The sequence below is a fragment of the Grampus griseus genome, assembly GCF_964374135.1.
Source record: "Grampus griseus genome assembly, chromosome: 3".
In the NCBI taxonomy this organism is placed as follows: domain Eukaryota; kingdom Metazoa; phylum Chordata; class Mammalia; order Artiodactyla; family Delphinidae; genus Grampus; species Grampus griseus.
The window spans coordinates 11439184-11459664 of NC_139019.1; the positions used below are offsets into that span (position 1 = coordinate 11439184).

The 20481-nt window shown below is 39.3% G+C and overlaps 1 protein-coding gene across 1 annotated transcript in view; it reads right to left on the reverse strand.

The window, feature by feature from the left end:
- DNAH5 (dynein axonemal heavy chain 5) overlaps positions 1 to 20481 on the reverse strand; it is a gene marked incomplete at both ends in the record, with an annotated part of 219311 nt that overhangs the window by 11370 nt on the left and 187460 nt on the right. The window contains 8 exons of the mRNA XM_082652022.1: positions 1133 to 1345; positions 3055 to 3270; positions 5046 to 5249; positions 5890 to 6095; positions 7743 to 7962; positions 10716 to 10961; positions 13768 to 13917; positions 16774 to 16895. Coding sequence (XP_082508148.1) covers positions 1133 to 1345; positions 3055 to 3270; positions 5046 to 5249; positions 5890 to 6095; positions 7743 to 7962; positions 10716 to 10961; positions 13768 to 13917; positions 16774 to 16895 — 1577 coding nt within the window. The remainder of the gene's footprint in view (positions 1 to 1132; positions 1346 to 3054; positions 3271 to 5045; positions 5250 to 5889; positions 6096 to 7742; positions 7963 to 10715; positions 10962 to 13767; positions 13918 to 16773; positions 16896 to 20481) is intronic.

Below are 20481 nucleotides of genomic sequence, written 5' to 3' on the forward strand. Positions count from 1 at the left end.
GTTATATGTAGAATGGATAAACAACAGGTCCTACTGTATAGCACAGGGAACTATATTCAATATCCTGTAATAAACCATAATGGAAAAGAATTTTTTTTAAAAACCCAGATCTTGGTGCATATATATAATGGAATATTACTCAGCCATTAAAAAGAATGAAATAATGCCATTTGCAGCAACATGGATAGACCTAGAGATTATTATATGAAGCCAAGTAAGTCAGAAAGAGAAACACAAATACCATATATCACTTATATGTTGAATCTAAAATACGACACAAACAAACATACCTATGAAACAGATTCACAGACGTAGAGAACAGACATGCAGCTGTCAAGGGAGAGGGGCTGCGGGGGAAGGACTGGGAGTTTGGGATTAGCAGATGCAAACTATTATATATAGAATGGATAAACAACAAGGTCCTACTGTAGAGCACAGAGAACTATATTCAATAGATTGTGATAAACCATAGTGGAAAAGAATATGAAACAGAATATATATGTATAACTGAGTCACTTTGCTGTGCAGCACAAATTAACACAACATTACAAACCAATGATACTTCAATAAAATTTTAAAAACCGACACCTGTCATTTAGCACAATTAACAATACATAATAAGCATACTGTTAAATTATTATCTTGTTATCTTGAAAGATACATACTCACATATTTACAGATGAAGCAAGGAAAAATGTGTCTCTTTGGTGTGACTTTTGATACCTGCGTGTGTCTAGGAACATTCCCTTCTATAAGACTAACATCACGAGCTTTGAAATCCGTGAGCTTGGGTTTACATTCTGATTCTTAGACTTCTAAGGTGTGTGATCTGGGAAAAGATTTAACACCGCCCCCCAACCTCAAGTTCCTCATCTGTAAACTAAGGGTAATAAATTGCAAGATTTAAATGAAACAGTGCATATAAATTGCCTAGCAGAGAACCTGAGATGTGGGAGATGCTAAATTATTTCCTTCCCTACCCACAATCCAAAACTACAGGGCTCTAAGGAGATTAGTCCCTAAGCAAAAGAACACTCTTAAGTACATTATTCTTACGTGCTTTTCACTGGCCAATTACAACTATTCACAACAATAAAGTGATTAGGCAGAATAAGAGCTGAGCTAAACGTACTTTTTTCCACCGAGCAGGAATTCTGGCATCGAACATGCAATTCAGTGCGTCTTGTAGATTTTCACTCATGATGATGGTACCATCAATGGCAAGTTTTAGCTCGGTCAGGGTGCTTCGGACTAGGGTGAGTACCCTTTGCATTCTGTCTATCTCCTGCCTGAGGAAAATGTTCATCGGCTGGAATGGCCCCATCTTTTGCAGCCTCTCCTTTACCTGCCGTGGAGACACCCAGCACGTGAAAAAGTAGACAGCTACTAACGTTATGTAACTGGTACCCTAGGGCTTCTGAAAGGGCCCCAAATTTTACAGTTCCATAAACAGTAAGCTTTTTTTTTTTTCCACTGCCAGAAAACCAAGAAGAAATAAAGAAGAAACGTCTGTTAAATGACCAGCTGATTTTTCATCCCATGTGGGAGAAGACAGGCCTCCATAAATTCACAGAATATACAATCCATGTCTACAAACATGTAACCTTCCAAACAGCAACTGCACTTATTGGGAAATATTCACTACTGCCACTCCAAGACTTGCGAATACACACATGGACACACACAAGCAGATGTGTACACATACACAACAATTCTTAAGGCTGCCTCAAAACACGAGACTTCTGTTTTAAAAGCTTTCGTTTTTTCCATCAAAGCATCTATCCATCCACCCACCCATTCATTTCTCTCTTTCAAGTATTTATTCAGAGTCTTTTGTGGATCAGATAACATGCCATGTTGAGTTGCTTTATCCTAAGCAAATTTAGCAAAAGGAAGGTGTCTCTTCTAAACCCCATACTTACCATGTTTATTTATGTAATTATTATTATATTTTTAAGGCATTTTCATTGCTTTATAAATATTTCAACCACTGTTAGACATGAATGACCGCTTTCCTGATACTATAATGAAAGGTGCTTACGAAAGCTGGTAGCAGTATTGATTTTTTCCGAGCAAGTGATCAGAGATTCTTCCAAGGGAAATGAGTCCCTTGGTGACAGTTCCTTGAGTTCAGACTATAGTACTAGCACCCAAAATGGCCTGCTTCATGGAAAATAATAGGATGCTCAAGTAACAAAATGCTGCAGACTTCCTTCTGAAAACCAGGTGGAAAGGGCAATATATAGAGAAACACGGTGGTCTTGTGACAAAAATGTCACAAGGTTAGTCCAGGTCATCTCTTAAGACTACATGGATGGGACTTCCCTGGTGGTCCAGTGGGTAAGACTCAGTGCTTCCACTGCAGAGGGCATGGGTTCAATCCCTGGCTGGGGAACTAAGATCCCGCATGCCGTGGGGTACAGCCAAAAAAAAAAAAAAAAAAAAAACTGCATGGAAAGTAAGCCACTTACTTTTGCTTTTCTCAAAGACTTAAACATGTTATCAGGGTAAACCTTTTCACAATAATTGCTAAAATGTCAAAAAAAATTAACTTTCACAATCATCAATTTTGCTTAGAAGTTACTTGCGTATTAAAAAGACAAATCAATTTTCCAAACCCATGAGATGAAGAAGCTGCGGAGTTAACGATATAACTATAGACTCCCTGAAATTAAGAAGGCCTGAATTACACAACATTTTTCTAAATAATTAAAGCTTTACTCTAAGAATACATTTTTTTTCCTCTGAACAAATGACACTGTGCAGTGCCTCCAGGGAACGTTTTAGAAAAGCAATCCTAACCCTTCGGTCCACACTTGTAATTTAATTATGAAGATTAATGTTCTCATCAGGTTTCTTTATTATTTCTCGTTTGAGATGATTACATTTATAAATTCAAACACTTCTTTTTCTGGTTCTTCAAGAAGCAAGTTTTTTAAATGATTTTTTTTAATTTCAGAAAAATTATTTTTTGCCCTCCTCCCTTCGTCCTCACTCCCCCAACCAACCAGACACATCCACAGCTGATGTTTTGTCAGGATGCCATCAACTCACTTCAAATGGACCATAGTCTGGGGGCAGCTTCTCTAGCATGTCATCAGCCAGCCGGGCCACCACCGCCTCTCGGGTCTCATCCCCTCCACCAGAGCTATCCTTGGGCTGGATGCCCAGAATGGTGTCCAGCACGTCCTTGGCCAGCTTGCTCTGGTAGGTGATGTCGGCATTGGGGTGCAGCCAGAACACCTCAGGGCTGTCGTAGGTGGGCAAGCTCTAAACAACACAGACCGTAAGCACAGAGCTGCTGACACAAGTACCAGTTAAATTACACTGTCTTAGCAAATAAGCATGTTTTTATTAGGATAAGCATTTACATGATATGTCTTATTCATGGCAGGCTGCAACCTCAACAATTTTTCCAGGGAAGAATCAAAAGTTGTCTTGAAAAACAATTAACATAATAGGCTCATGGTTCTTTAATATCTGCACTTCAAGCAAATTCAATCAAAAAGACACTATCTTGTTTTATAATATATTTGTAAGATGGAAAGGGAACTATGGATTGGTATTTTGTTTTTTGAAGGTCTCGTCTAATTCAAACCAACTGTTTAAATAAATGGTGTATAACTGTTACTAAAAATGACAGTTTTAGCAATTATGGCCCAGTAAGACCAGAGGTGGGAAATGTACTTTCCCAAGGAGAAGGACAGAGACTAAGAAAAACGAGAAATATTGAAAGAGCAACAAAGTTACAGAGAAAAGCAGACAGCAAATGAGAAGCAAAACTAGCAGGTAAATACTCCCCCAGCTACTTGAAAAAAAGAAAATTTACCTACAATTTGATGTATAGTTTTATGTGCGAATTGTATCCTTACCTTAATTCATGGTTTCCCTCCCTCTAGTCCATTATTTTATTCCTTTTTACGTAACGCCTTTTTATGAGCTACCTCAAATTCATTGTGAAATGAGGCATATGTAAATAAATATAACGTGCAGGTATACCTAAATTTACACCTTCATAGGCATTCTCCTATTCAGTGCTAATGATTTAAAGACACATATAGTACAGTTAAGACAAATATATTTGTAGACTTGAATTAATAAAAGTGTAGGGGTGGTGATATATGATAAACTCATCACACTTATATATCACGGAACCTCTAAATATACTGATAAATTTAGCGCTTGGCGGGCTGTTGTGCTTTACTTTGTTTATCCTGAGATAAATCTTAGAGGCAAAAGAGATCGCTAAATGATGATCTAAAGAATTCAAGGTATTGAGACAGAAAATGTAGTTACCTGGAAGGACAAATCATATTTTTTCCCAAATCTCCTGTCAAAATCCTATTCCTACTTAGAGCAGGCCTTCTCAGTTGGAGGTGATTTTGCCCCCGCCAGGGACATTTGGCAATGTCTGGAGACATGGTAGGTTGTCACAACTGGGTAGAAAGTGAAACTGACATCTAGTGGGTAGAGGCGAGGGAGGCTGCTGACCCTTCTATACAGGTCAGTCCCCCACTCAAGGAAGTATCCAGCCCTGAATGTCAACGGAGCCGAGGCTGAGAAACCCAGTCTTAGAGGAAGCTCTTCTACAGAGTGCGTTCCTGAACATACTCATAAGCTGTCCATCAGGCCAGGATTAAGGAACAGATGTCACGGGATAATTAATGCAAGTGGATTGAAACAGAACAGATTGAGTCTAGAGCCTGCCTTTGGGTAGAGAGCTCCAGGGGATTTGTGTAGGTTCCCTGGTTCTAAATCTGCCCAGTCTATCGCCTCTCCAAAGAATATTCCTCATGGGGCATTAAAAGGGGAGGAAAGAAGGGAATTCACATAAAACACACCCTCCGAACAAATATAAACAGTTTAATCATTAGGTGAATATAAACATATGAAGACAGCATCTATGTGCTTGGAAACTTCCATGTTCAGTATGAATCACCATTAAAATTTATTTTCAAAGAAGTACATACAGTACAAATAAATATCAAAAAAGTCAACTTGCTGTAGATACTTGCTCTATACAAAAAATTCTGAAGATGACAAACCTGAATATACTGAAGGTAGTTCTCCACCGTGCTGCATTTTGGAATATTATATCCTTGGTAAAAGCTAAAATCCGGTCCAAACATATTTTCACCGAACCAAACCTTAGTAAGTGTGTTCAACAATCTCTTGTCATAGTCATCAGTGACTCTGCCTCCATACTGAATCTCTCCTATCATGTAGCGTACGGTGGTCCAGGAGACGCCCTGGGAAAATTTATAGAATGATTGTGGACTGACTACTGTCTCACCCCCTTTTTCCCTGCCAAGTAACACCCATGTAATCATTGTCATCAATGTCATTTACTCATTCATTTATTCACTCCTCAGTAATGCGAAAAGTGCAGAAAGAAAGTTAAATAGGCAGACGTGAGGGTAACTCAAAGCTCGTGATCATGACCTGAGATAGATTCTCTTGGTGCATTCATGTTTCTATACTTTGATTTCAATAGAAAAAAAATTGTTTATTTTTTGAGAATATAGAGGCTGTTCTTTAAAAAGCACACACTCCAAAAGTAATCCAGACTCTAAATTTTTCATGTTTTAGGATTTTAAAAAACACACTTCTTCACCCATTCCCCCCTCCCTCCAACAGACCCCGTTAGGTTGTCTTACTTGTAATGTCAACTTGTCTTTGAGAAGTAAAAACATAATCAAAATTTGTTCCTTTTTTTCCCTAAAATCAAGAGGCTAGTGTGACCCAAGCTGCTATGACTTAAAGAGAATGACTTTGCCAGCACAGAAAATCATCACTCTTACAGGATTAATGCCAAGGCTGGGCGGTCATGTTAGTTCAAGGACCCAAGTCCACAGTCACCGGGGGCACGAAGCAGTGTGTGCACAGTACCTTTTTGAGATCCATGTCGTCTAAGTGGTTTTGGATGAACTGCACCGTGGCATTAAAGTCGGCTTGGTTAAATTCGTAGGGTATGTTCCACCCCAGGGGGCCGAACTTGCGCCTCTCCTGGACGGTGGAGTGCAGGAAAGCCACGGCATACAGCATGGGCTTCCATTGGGCTACAGAGCTCACGTCCAGCAGGTCTTGGCTCACACCTGTTGTGGTCAGTTAGGTGAAAAACTATATCATCTCTCAAACATCTTTACTTTCTACTACTTTTATAATCTATTAATTATTTTTGTAAATTCCTGATATTAAACTTCACTTATCTTGAATTACTCTTACCATATTCATATGACAATTATCATTTAACTTTTGGGTACCCAGAGGGCATTCCTCTCTGAAAAAGATGCACAGAGATTTGAGGCGGTTGGGGGCTTGCTAACATGGATCAAGTTCTTGGCCAACCTAACAAGATAATGCAGGGATAAAACGGAGACGGAAGAATAGTGGCAGTAAAATAAATATTGCTGCTATTACTACAACTACTACTACTACTAATACCTATTACTACTACTACTACTACTACTACTACTAGGGGCATGTACACAGGTTGCGATGGCTTCTATATACTCTTTTAACAATTTAATATTAATTAAAATCGCGTATATAGAAGCCCATTGCTACTGAAAAGTACGAACTATTAGATATAAAATAAGCTGTAAGGATATATTGTACAACATGGGGAATATAGGCAATATTTTATAAATGGAGTAGAGTCTTTAAAAATTGTGAATCACTCTATTACACACCCATAACATATAATATTGTACAGCAACTATATCTCAATTAAAAAGAATAAAATATAATAATAAAATAAAAAAGAAGCCCATTGCAACCTGAGTATACTCCCCCAAAATAATTATGATTCCTATATAGGTACATATTATATTGCATATATAATTATAAATTTTTTCACTTGAAATCTTTTTTTACTGACATCATCCTTCCACATCTATTTTATTGGCAAAAATTTGAGACTTGTTGACAACTCCAAAAAAATTTCTTTGTAGATTTTTCAGATTGCTATGTAATAATTATTATCTTGATGATTATTATTAAATACACTATTTTAAATTAAATTTACTCCAATTGTCCTGGATAGTTTTTATTATCACTATTTTAGGCACAAGAAAACTGAAACTCAGGTTGTTTGAGCGATTAGCGCCCAAGAGAACAAAGCATTTGTTCAGGCAGTATCAGAGCCGGGATTTCTAACTCCAAGTCCATACTCTTTCTGTGACCATGAGCCTCAGACAGGAAGCTATGACACAGAAGGAGCAAATGAACAGAGAGTAATCTCAGCTCCAGTTGTGATAGGAGGGGCATTTTGGTCTGGTTTGGTGGCCGTTGTCGGATTTCTAACTTAGCTCACATTCTGACATCCTGACACACAACTTCATGCAATGAAAGTAGAGACCATAATTGTGACTCAGCCTCTCCTCTTGCAAGAGGCTACTGCCCTACGTTAGGTATGGAGCACGAAGACCGTAAACGACATTATCCATTTTAGATGTTAACTTAGAAAGGCAAGTGTCTAGCAGAGAATAGCATAGGCCAAAGTAGAGCAATAGTGGGGAAATAGCAAAAATATAAGGTGGAAACCTGAGCTCTGACGCCATAACACGGCCAGCGGATATTCCATATGGAGCAGGACAGAGTGGGCTATCCCCTCACCATCATGTTAAGTCATAGCACCACTTCCTATAACTAATCCTAGATAATTCATTTTTCATAATTTCTTTAAGAAAACAATTTAAGCACAAGAACTCCCGTAAACTTGGAAGTATTCCTCGACTCACCACCATATGTTCTTTTCAGTCCTGCCCGGAGTCCCTGGGGGGGCTCATTGGCAAATTTAATGGACATCTGAAGGAGGGTAATGGGAAACTGTTTATGAGCCTCGGTCGTCATCCACAGGCGGAAAGCATCATGTACAGTCTCGGTTTCTATAATTATGTCCATGAGCTCATCCATGAAATCGAGTCCCAGATGGCAGTTCTGCAAAAGTGCCCATCCTCCCTACATCAACAACAGTACATGGAAATTAGTCGATTTTGTGTTTCACCCAGAGATTTAAATTAGTATGTTCTTTAGAAATTAAGTAATTAAAATTTAATAGAAAAGCACGCTAACCCCTTTAAAGTACTCTAGGTCCAATCTAAGGATATGATCATGTTGAACTGGGATAGGTTACATTTCTTCTTATTCCATGTATGTGTCTCACAGTATACTAACATGCCACCTGGAGTAATAATATATAGTGGGGGTCATGAACATCACCAAAGTGAAACATAAAAAGAGATAACGGCACTTCCAAGTAAAGATGTTTGACTGAAAACCGTCACTTAGCTCAGCTGCCTCCCTAAATTCCGTGAAAAGTACAACGAAGGGACTTGTTTAAAGGTATGAACTCTGAAGGACAAAGATAGTGAAGGTGAAGACAATGTCAATAACACTGAAAACAGACTCAAGAAAGCTGAACCCTAAACTGACTGTTCGGGGAGAGCTGAGACGTAAACTGATTTATAGCATATAACTCCCAAAACACTCAAGAAGAGGTGACGAAGGTCCTTCTGGAAGTGGGGGAAGACGATGGACTAATACAAGAAGATTGAAAGTCCAGACCCCCGACCTGTTTCCTTAATGGAAGGTGGAAAGTTGATTTTCTTTAGAAGGCAAAACAGGGTTTGCAGTGGAAGAGAGCAGCCTGTTAAGAGTATAGGAACCTCACTGAAAACAGGTAAAAGAAAGCTTACCTATTGAATTTGGAGACCTATTACCTTCCTTCTCCCACTGAGTTCCCAGAATACAGGCAGCAAGGTATATACCCTCTAGAATAAGGAAGAACCTTCTCTGGGGAATCTGACCACTCTAACAGCAAGAGCCTTAGAAAACAAAAAGCCATATCTCTCGTATAAAGTATTCTATGAGCATAAGAAGATTCTTGTATAAAGCAACACAGGCAAAAATTTAGGTCATGAAATAATAATTTATTCAATACCTAATCTATAGAACATCTTTTGCCAAAATCATCTACCATACCCAGATCATAACCTCAAGTTGTTTTCTTGACTCTCTGACTTTGGATCACTTAGATTTGATTAGTGTAAAGATTTGATTAGTGTAACCTGAGATATTTTTCTTTCCAAGAAACAAACTAAGCACCAGATATAAAATGTTAGTCAAGTTACATGTAAAACTGATCATTTTGGAATGTCACATATTCCCTTACATTTTTGTCAGAAGTATATAGCACTGCTGAATAACTATTTATTTTGTCCTATGAAAATTTAATTGACACTATCCACAATTCAAAAAAAAAGGGAAATTAAATATAAAACATAACTACAAAAAGCCTTCAGATGCTCTCTTTCATCCAGCATACAAGTGACTCCTGATCTAAGTTTCTTAGGTGAGAACTTGGAAGGTTCAATCTTCACCCATGGAAAGAAATCTTTGGCCAAAGTTGTTTCTTTGGCATTGCCACAATCTGTATGAATATTCTGTGTTCTTACTGAGCAGATCACCCATTTTGCTATTCTTGGGTAGTTGGTTCACTCTGTCATAAAACACTATTGTCTCTGACAAGTTATAAGCATGCTAATAATAATAAAGATTTAAAAAAATTTTTTACTTGAAATTAAACTACTAAACAAAAAACACAGATAAATTGAAGGCTAAAAATATTCCATTTAAATTCGAATTTAGTTGCCTGAAGCTATTAGTTACACCATCATTTATTTTAAATTCAAGTTAACTCCATGTCCTGTGAATGTTAGTGTTTTTGCTCTAAGTACAGTACTATGCAGAGGAAAGAAGTCAAAGGGGAGGGAGGATGACGGGGTAGAGGCCAGGATGGAGGCCCACCAAGCCCTCGTGTCAGACCAGACCTAGGATTCTGAATCATGGATGTATTTTTTCATCTCTCAACATATTTAAATCAGGTGCTTTCTGCCCTCTCCCTCCCAACTACAAACTAAGTGCATCAGACAGAGCACAGCACACATGAGAGACCTCTCCCTTTCACCAAAGCTGAGGGCAGGGCACAGCTTGAGGATGGAAGAGGTAAATATGGAGCTTCCAGAACACAGTAAGCTCAGTTCCAGACCAGGGGAAGGGGACCAGGATGCAGCACAGTGGTAAGATTCTAGAGTCAGCAGCTGGGACCTAGAACCCAATGGTTTCAGGGTGAGCTTAGCGTTTGGTCTGCTCTGTACACTGTTGAATTTGCAAGCTGCAAAGGGCTCTAGGAGACCCACCTGGAAGGCAACAGGCCAGGTTTCCTGAAAACCTCTGGTACCACCACAGGATGATAGCAGATTCCTGGCCTCTGGGATTGGGGGCAGGCCTAGGGGGCCCCAGGGCACAGATGATGCATTCTGGAACCCAAGAAAGGCATGGTGTCGTAGATTCTGGACGTTATGGATTCCAAGAGCAGAGCTGGAGGGGTTGGAGCGTATGGCAGAGAGGAGGAACTATGAACCCTACAGAGCGTTTGGGACCTGCAGTGGGGTTTAGCGTTATGCAAACTGGTCAGGAAATAAGATGTTCTGATTGGGCAAGTTTTCCATAAGTGAAGGCTCAGCAGAAAAAGTTTTAAGTGTGTCCATTTTTCCATGGAAATTTCCTAATAGATATCATGCTTTTTCCTGTTTAGTAAACAGAATACAATACCTAAGTTTAAACTCTTAAAGATTCATAAGCTCTCTGCATCGTTATTCTATAACCTGCAATGTCAACATCATAACACAAAAGGAGACATCTGGTCTCACATTCGCCATGGTCTGCTGCAGGAGCTTGCGAGCGTGGACCTCCTGGCCCTGCCCCATGGACACGTAGCGGGTTTCTCTTTTTAATCTCTTCCCCAAGGCGATGATGGAACCTGTGGGGTCTGAGCCCATAGACAGGAGACAGATGAGTGGTGTCCGTGGATCAGATTCCTCCCATGTCTTTTCCAAGTCCAGGATAACACCTTCCGCATACTTTTCTCCCATGGAGTCCACGATGTACTTACGTGCCTGCCAAAAACAGTACACGGGTCACCAAAACTAGCTCCAACGCCTTCTTGTGCATAATTCAATGTGGTTTCCAAAATTCATTTTTGTAGATTATCTCAATGATGTCTACAATAACCCTGCCAGGAAAATAGGGCAGAGGCTTTTTTCTCGTTGGTTTATCTGTTTGTTCGCTTGCTCGCTTGTTTGAATCCTCACTCTGTAGAAGCTGAGTTACTTGCCAAAAACACAATCACCCACTTAAAAGACTAGAACCCAGGTTGGCTGACTCCTTGTCTGGGACCTGTTTCCATACACCAGCTGCTTCATGCTATACAAAAGATTTGAAATATTAGGCAACTCTACTATTGAGGATGCTTTAAGGGAAAAGTATATGCATTCAAGTAATCAAGTAAACAGTACAATGCCTGGGATTTAATGGGTACTTACCAAATAGATAATTACTGCTGAGTGACTACTTATGTATGAAATTTATTGCATACTTATCAAATTAATTAATTTTTAAAGATTTAATCCAATTGCATTTGGAGCACACGGTACCACTTAATTTTGTATCTCTTAATATTTTTTCAAGGTTGGCCAGATCCAGTATTGACGTCTCTAACCTGAGTATAAATGCCTGTACATTTTTTTACAGCTTTCTGAAAGGTACTTTACAAGTGTGCCTGACATGTTCTTTGGCTTCTCCAAAAGTCTACTTGTTTACACCTTCATCACAGCCACTGGGCAGTGTGCTTCACGATCAGGAAGGACTTCAAAGGCTGGACGCTCAGGTGTTCCACAAATTGCAGTTGTTTCTCAGCCACAGGCACCTGGGTACCTGCCATCATTGCAGCATCTCTCAAGATCCAGGTGTTTTGGCATCTGGCATAGCAAGGAGCTCAAAATAGCCAATCTTGCCATAGAATTCAGCACTGACCCCACCTGGACATTTCCATCCAAGCTATGAGCTAACATACTGTTACCTACACATACATCAGAAGCCAGGTAGTAAATACATTAGGCCTTCGTGGCCGTACAGACTCTGTTGCCCAACTCAACCTACCACTGCAGCATAAACAAATGATAGTTCATAAATAAATGAGCATGGCTATGTTCCAATAAAAGTTTATAGACACTGGAATTTGAATGTTATATAATTTTCACATATCACAAAACATTATTCTTCTTGGCATTTGTTCAACCATTTAAAACTATAAAAACCATTCTTAGCTCACAGTTGTACATAAACAGGCAGTAGCATAAGACACCCTCTGACAGTGTGTTCTTCTTGCAACCAGGCTTTTGAATGTCCCTGGACATGCACTCATGCTCAGCTAAAATGCTATGGACAAGCCTGATGTTGCTTGTGGGGAATGGGGATTAAATATGTCCACATTGTAGACCTTGTAATAGGCTTCCCCAAATGATGTCTGGTTGAAAATCACGAAAGGAATCTAATGTGAGAATAAAAACTTCAGAGGAGAGAACATTTTTCCAAGGGGCCTTCTAGATCTTGCTTAAGACTTGGGTGTTACCATAAGGGCCATGGGAAGCCATTAAAGGAATACCATAATGATATTTCTGTTTCTTCTAGAAGATACAAGATGGACTAGACTGGGCAAGAATGAACTACAGGAGACCAGTTAGAAAGACATGGCTGTCATCAGCCTAAGGGTGACAGAGGCCAGAATGAAGATGACAAAGTTACAAAGGGGTGGGAGACACTTACATTTCAGCACTGAACCCAATAAAGTGTTATGAAAAATATAAAAAGGGAAGGAAGGAAGAGAGGGAGGGAAGGGAGGGAGGGAGGGAGGAAGGAGAGAAGGAAGGGGAAAAGAAGAGAAACTTCTACACTCCCCTTAAATAAGGCGACTGTTTGACAATTCATTTGGGCAGGATAAAAGTAATGAAGTTGAGAAGAAAAACCAAAGGAAGGGTGATCTCAGTGCCCTGAGTTGCAAAACTCATTTTTCTTTTCACAATAAATGATTGAATCTAGTTGTTTTCATGATTCCACAGTACCCAGGTGGTTACTCCATATGTTTTTAACACTCCCTCTGGAGAGTGAAGGGGAAAAATTCCTACATTCTATTAGAAACCCCAGCCTACTGTTATTTTATGACTTATTTAAAGAAGGCCTTAAAAAAAAAAAATCAATGTCTGTGAATAGTAGAGTTCAACTTTTAGCTGTGAAGGCAAGACACCACAAGTCTGTTTCATGGGTAAATTTCCATGACGGTAAGGCCAACAGATTAAAAGTCTTTGAAAAGATGGATCTTGTAGAGGCAGGGTTTACATTTAAACCACATGTATCGTTCAAAGAAATTTAGGCAAACCTTCTTTCTCCCATCGAGGTTTGCGACACATCCTGGTGTAATGGCTATGGATTTGGGGATGCTATACTGCCCTGTAGTCTTCCTCTCCCCTCCCCAGTACCTGAGCAGTCTTTCTATTCAAGAAACATCACTTTACTACTAGCAAAATGGAGTAGCCATATCTTTTTTGAGTTAATATAAAAATAATATGGAAAAACAATGCATTACCTTCACATTAGACCTATATAACCACCTGACATAGTTTCCTCATTCACTCTTGTTGTATCACTTAGACCAAAGAAAATTATTAAATCACTTAGCCCAAATATACTCCTCCGTACACTTACTTGTTGTTTATTTTTCCATTTTTCACAATTGTATTGCTAGAAAATTACACAGAAGCCGACACAAAAATTCTCATTGGGATTAATATTTTAAATATTCTTTTAAATGTAAAAGGAAATGTTCCTTTAAAATATTCTCCTATTTTTAAAGTATGTACTTTTTACCTGGGCAATGGTTCTGTCGGGACACCAGGATCTAATAAGGAGAAGACGCCTAAAGCAGTCTAGAGATTTATCATAGGCATTTGGAAGGGGTTCCTCCTCAGGGTCTTTCTTATCAAACCAAATTTTCCACATTTTCTCATTTCTTGATATCTGAAAATACCAGGGGATAAGAAAAGTGTCACACCACAGAAAAATCTTTCAGTAAGCATTCACAGATATTTTTTCTCTTTCTGACCATTCCAGGCATGTGTGAATGCTATTCCTTGAGTATTTTTTAAAATTTTATATCCTAGCACCAAAAAGTTGAGAGTCTAAAATCAAATGTGATTTGCTCTAAAGTCAGTCTGTACTAACACCAGCCTCCGGCTCCCTCTTAAAGGAGGGAGAGCCCTGGGTTGTGGAATTTCTTCTATGACTTTGTGGGAACAAATCTGCAAAGAATAGAGAAATCAATGGAAATTCATTTTCATTATTTTAAGGAAATCTGTTTTGCTCCATGAGATCCCCTATGACTAAGAACCAAGTCTCAGGCTTCCCTGGTGGCAATGTGGTTAAGAATCTGCCTGCCAATGAAGGGGACATGGGTTCGATCCCTGGTCCGGGAAGATCCCACACGCTGGGAAGCAACTAGGCCCGTGAGCCACAGCTACTGAGCCTGCGCTCTAGAGCCCTCGAGTCACAACTACCGAAGCCCGTGCGCCTAGAGCTCGTGCTCCACAACAAGAGAAGCCAATGCAACGTGAACCACAATGAGGAGTAGCCCCCACTCGCCACAACTAGAGAAAGCCCGCGCGCAACGAAGACCCAACGCAGCCAAAAATAAATAAATTTATTATTTTACTTATTTATTTATCTTTTTATTTTTGGCTGCCTTGGGTCTTCATTGCTGCACACGGGCTCTCTCTAGTTGCGGCGAGCAGGGGCTACTCTTCGTTGCGGAGCGCGGGCTTCTCATTGCAGTGGCTTCTCTTGTTGCGGAGCACGGGCTCTAGGCGCGCGGGCTCAGTAGTTGTGGCACATGGGCTTAATAGTTGTGGCTCCCAGGCTCTAGAGCTCAGGCTCAGTAGCTGTGGTGCATGGGCTTAGCTGCTCCACGGCATGTGGGATCTTCCCAGACCAGGGCTCGAACCCATGTCCCCTGCACTGGCAGGCGGATTCTTAACCACTGCGCCACCAGGGAAGTCCCAAAATAAAACAAATAAATTTATTTTAAAAAAAAAGAACCAAGTCTCATTCACTTATGTTTCCTCATTTCCCAGGACCATTCTTGGAACAAAAGAAGACATTTAATACATGTTTATTCTTGAAGTCTCTTGGTCAATACTCTATTAATCTACAGTAATTTGAAATACACCACTTAATATCAGTCAAATGAATAACCACACTTGCTTCCTTTAGGCAATTGATAAAGGAAAAAAACACAGTCCATTATCATTTGAAGCTTAAAAAATCAAAGAGAGGCAAGCATTATATGGGCAAGCATCTCAAAATCATAGAATAAATCTGCAGATAAACATGATCTTATGTTCTCTGGTATATTCCCTTTGATTACAGCCCCAAGTGTTTTCCTTGGAGATCTAATCAAAGGAAAAACCATTCAGGTTCATATTTAGAAAATATCATGTAAGAATAAAAAAATAACCTCTTTCAATCATGAAACACTACATAATATGGAGGGATTTCAGGTATACAATATAATCTCCAGAAGACAGCTACTTCAATAACTGATAATGGTCCAGGAAAGGTCACTAGGAGTCATCCCATGGGAGAACAAGCTAGAATGCATTAAAATCTCCCCCCCAAAAAAGCTGTTTAACCCAAAAGAATGGCTTATACCCTAATTACATGGTAATCACCAGGTGTAAGTCAAAACATAAAAATATAGCAGAGCTTAAGCTTCCAGTCAATTTAAACTGGCAAAGTCAAGAAAGAGCACTAGGACAAATACCTTATGATATCATTTATATGTGGAAGCTAAAATATGATACAAATAAATTTATCTGTGAAACAGAAACAGACTCACAGACATAGAACACAAACTTACAGCTACCAAAGGGGAAAGGGGGTGGGGGAGGGAGAAATTAGGAGCTTGGGATTAACAGATATAAACTACTGTATATAAAATAGATAAACAACAAGGTCCTACTGTAAAGCACAGGGAACTATAGTCAATATCTTGTAATAAACCCTAATGGAAAAGAATATATGTATATATATGCACAACTAAATCACTTTCTTGTACACCAGAAACTAACGTAACATTGTAAATCAACTATACTATAATGATAAAAAAAAAAAAAGAACCAGTGTTAAGACATTTTCTGGTGAAAAAGAGCCTTCATCTGGCAGCTGAAGAAAGCCACCTTGCGGTCCATGCAGCTTCTCGCTGGTCATCAGATTCTCAAGAAGCTATTTCCTGGCTTGTCCCAATTCAACTTTCTATACCCAAGTTCCATAATACCAATATATACACAATTCATCAGGAACTTGCTGCTTATGAAAGGACAACGACTTCTAAAGATAAAAGGCCAGGTGTTTGTGTCAGATTCAGACCCAGATGCCTAGCTAAGGCAGTATAAGGAGGAGAGGAAGAAGAGAGAAACAAGAGGTAAGAATGGATATTTATTACTTAGAGGAAGGGTGTTCTTATTACTTTTCATTTGATCTTTAGAAAGACGGCAAGACCTTTTAATCATATCTAATCATTTAATCTAATTGAATCTGTTTTCCCACTCGCGGGTCTCCAATTGGTGATACTGACATATCATCCAGGTCAGCGTTGGTTAAACTTCCTAGGTAACCAATTTCTTCCTGCGAGACCAACCTGCCATGGATGGAGTGTGCTTTATCAGAGTATGAGCGAGCGGTGAGGAAAGTCAAGCACTGGTCATACCATTTTAACAGTGACAAAGAAATCTCTCTCTTCCCCAAGTAGTGTAGCCAAATGATAAATCAGGAAGCTGCTCACTGTGACATGATCATAAGTTTACTCAAAGCACAAGTTACCTGATCAAGGACATCAGAAAACTGTCTAAGTTTGCTCAGTTCCACCAAATTCAGCCAGGTCATGTCCAGGATCCATTTGGCTGGTTTAGGAGGACAGGCTTTCAAGTCCAACGAGGCACCACCTTTCAAGTTAAACATATCAAGTTATTAAATTTTTCTTTCTTTACTGTAAAACAATCTCTTTATAAAAAGCTTTTGCTGAAACTATTTTAATATCAATTCTTTTACTACCTGGACATTTATTAAACTCAGAAATATAAGTCATAGTGATGAACAAACTTTAACATTTAATAAAGGAATAGATGATTTTAGAAAAACACATTTAAGGATCAATAATATAGCTTTGGATTTAGGTAAGTAGTGGATTCTGTCTTAGCTCCACCTGGCCAAGGTCTGGGACAAGCCAGCTCATCTGTCTGGAACTCTGTTTCCAAATATGTACAACGGGAATAATGAAGACTAGGTGTTGTGATAATGGCAGAAAATATATAAAGTGAGTGTACAGCACTCAAAACAGGATCAAGGACAAAGAAAAGGGTCACTAAATGAGCAGCTATTGTCAGCATTAAGAATTGCCAAATATTGGCACAAGCTCATTTTAAGGAGATAATTTATCTAGAAACGTTAGTAGCACTACCTGCGTTTGAAGGGTTCTCCTCTATAAATCAGTATATTATTTACATCCATTTTGAGCACACCCAAGGGCCCTGTGCTATGTCACTTATTTTTCATCAATCTACCCACAACAAACATTTCCATTTGGTACTGATGCCTATCTTTTTGCTGATGATTTACCTACGCTCACATAACTCATATAACTCTCACAGCGCCAGAAAACAAATGACAGTTTAAAAAGTTATTGTTGCCCATCCCAGAAAAACTAAATGTGTGAACAATCATATTTTAGGTCAAAGAAAGGGTTAGCAAGTCTTCTATAGGATAAAATATACTGTTCAATAAATAACATCTATTAAAATGTTTCAGGGAAAATATGCTCTAACCATAATTCTTAGAAAGATATAACCAATCCATTTGGCTACAATCTTTTTTTGAACAGAGCAGGTCATAAACAAGTAATAATACTCAAGATATTTACTGAGCCAATCTCTACTTTATTCAGGTACCATGGACCCCACGAAATTGCTGTCTTTTGCCAAATCCATCTTAGTAGACGTCCAAGGTAAGTGGAACAAGAGGTAAGTGAAGCCATTTCGGTGAAAATATTAGCTTATGAAAGCAAAACAGATTGCTTGAACACCAGGAAGCAGTTAAAGACCTAAGGACAATGCCACTGTGTTGAAAACTGTCACACCAATTTCCATGGAAACTGTCCATTTTCCAACAAACTGAAAAGAATAATGTATTCACCACAGGATTAGGGAGAAGCTTTTCATGGAAAAGAGTGTTCCTTGCAGCCAAAGATTATTCATTGTTTAATAGAGGGTAACACTGTCATGAATATCTTGCCTGCCTCAAAAGTATACTTTGAGCAACAAAGAATGTTGTAATGGTAGGGAGTGGGGAACATATTCCTGGATAATATGGCATGAGATTAGATGGACTTTTGATGAATAAACTGCTGGGATAGGAATAATTCAAACTAAATTCTCAAGATGATTGAGAATTAGGCCAGTCCCTTCATCCCTCAAACCCTTGCTTTGGGAGAAAGAAGGTTTAAATCTTTATCATTATACCTTGTAAAAGTGAAACATGCTTACAATGATTTATACAAGTTGTACCTTGTATCGTGAAGTGGCATAGCTAAGGCAGACGTAGTCATCCAGCCTGATGCTTTCCCATCTTAGAGATGAGTAAATTAAAAAATCAGTATCAAAACACTGTTGCTATCTAAATAACATTTTCAAACAAGTGATTTTAAAGTCCTTACAGAAAGAGTTCATGTCATTGGGTAGCTTTCACCAACATAACTAACGAAGGGAAATCTTATGAAACTCTGTGTCCTAAAGGAGTATAAGAAATAGCTGTTGAATGCCAAAGTCCCACAAAATCCTGTCCAACCTATGCAAACCTCAGACTAATCGAAATAAACTAAAAAACTAAAGATAATATAACAATGCCTATCATCTGTTGAGCTATTCTATGTGCCAGGGTTTATATAAGTTGTGCGAATTCTCAATAATCCTGTTATGTAGATTTGACTATCTTTGTTTCATAGCTGAGGCAACTGAAGCTTGAAAGGTGTAAATAACCTGATCAAAACCACTCATCCAGAAGGTGGCAAAGCCACTATTTTCCCTTAGAGTCTTCCCAACTCTAAATCCCATGTTTGTTTCGATCACGCCAAACTGTAACACACTTTACAGTATTTCTGGACACTATGTTCAATGTCATTTCCATAGGGAAATGCATCTCACGCCTGAATTGAGGGTGTCAGGAACAACTTTCCCATAGGAAGCTCCATCAGCTGGAGGACCAGAGTCACTGAGGCCAGAAATCATTTATATACGAAGGACTCACTGAAGAAGGCAACTCCTACACCTACATGTCCACCTAAGGTGATGTCTCACCAGACCATTCATCTTCCATGTGCTCCGATTTAGGACACTTGGAACAAAAAGAAACCTAAGGGTCAAGGGTTCAACGTTTAGAAACAAGAGAGAGAAAGAGAAAGAGAGATCATCCACAAATCATAATTTCTGAGTTTTCAAGTCTAACTAAATAAGTCTTTATTGCTACCATAAGATACATAGATATAGTTATAGATGCATAAGCATAGGTATATGAACATGAATATGCATTTGTGTATGTATAAGTATGACTCTGACCTACATACCCCCATGTGTGCCCTTCTCTACTGCCCCCATTGGGATCCTCTTCAAGTTCCTCTGCAAATCTACTCTCCATGTAGGTGAAGTCAATGAAAATCCACCCCTCCAAAGATAAAGTTGTGCCTTAGCTTTAAAGATAAGCCTTTGTTTAAAAAGGTAGAGTAGATAAAACCATTTCGAGCCTAGCATCATTTCTACTGTTTCTTTAAATACTTTTTGTCCAGACATTCAAGAATGTGATAGCAAATGTGTGTTTCCCAGCCTTCCACGGCAGAGGGGCCCTGTCTGTGATCAATGCTAAAATAGATACAGAGGAAATATCCATGGGATGAGTGGCATGGTCACCTCACCCACTCTGCTCCAGCCACCCTGGTTGCTTTGCTTTGCCTTCATCATAGGACGCCCTCTCCCACTAGAGGCATTGATGTCACCTCCTCAACCTTCAGCACTTTCTCTAAACGTCCCCAGGACCAGCATCCCCTGGTCCCTCAGGTCTTGGCCACCTGTCCATCTCTCAGGAATCCTACCCAATGAGAGATCCCATTAAATATCCCATTAAAAATTTTAAACCTTCCCCACTCCACATACTAAACATTCCCCAACTCCCTTATCCTTCTCCGTTTTTCCATAGTGCTTACTAGCTCCTCACACACTGCACAATTTACTTACTGTTTATTATGTTTCAAGCGCCTATTCTGTGTCCTGGCATGCAATAGTTTCCCAATAAATATTCATGCAATTAATGAACAAATAAAATAGCTCAGACTTCCCTGGTGGCGCAGTGGTTAAGAATCCACCTGCCAATGCAGGGGACACGGGTTCGATCCCTGGTCCAGGAAAATCCCACATGCCATGGAGCAACTGAGCCCGTGCACCACAACTACTGAGCCCGCATGCCACAACTACTGAAGCCCGCATG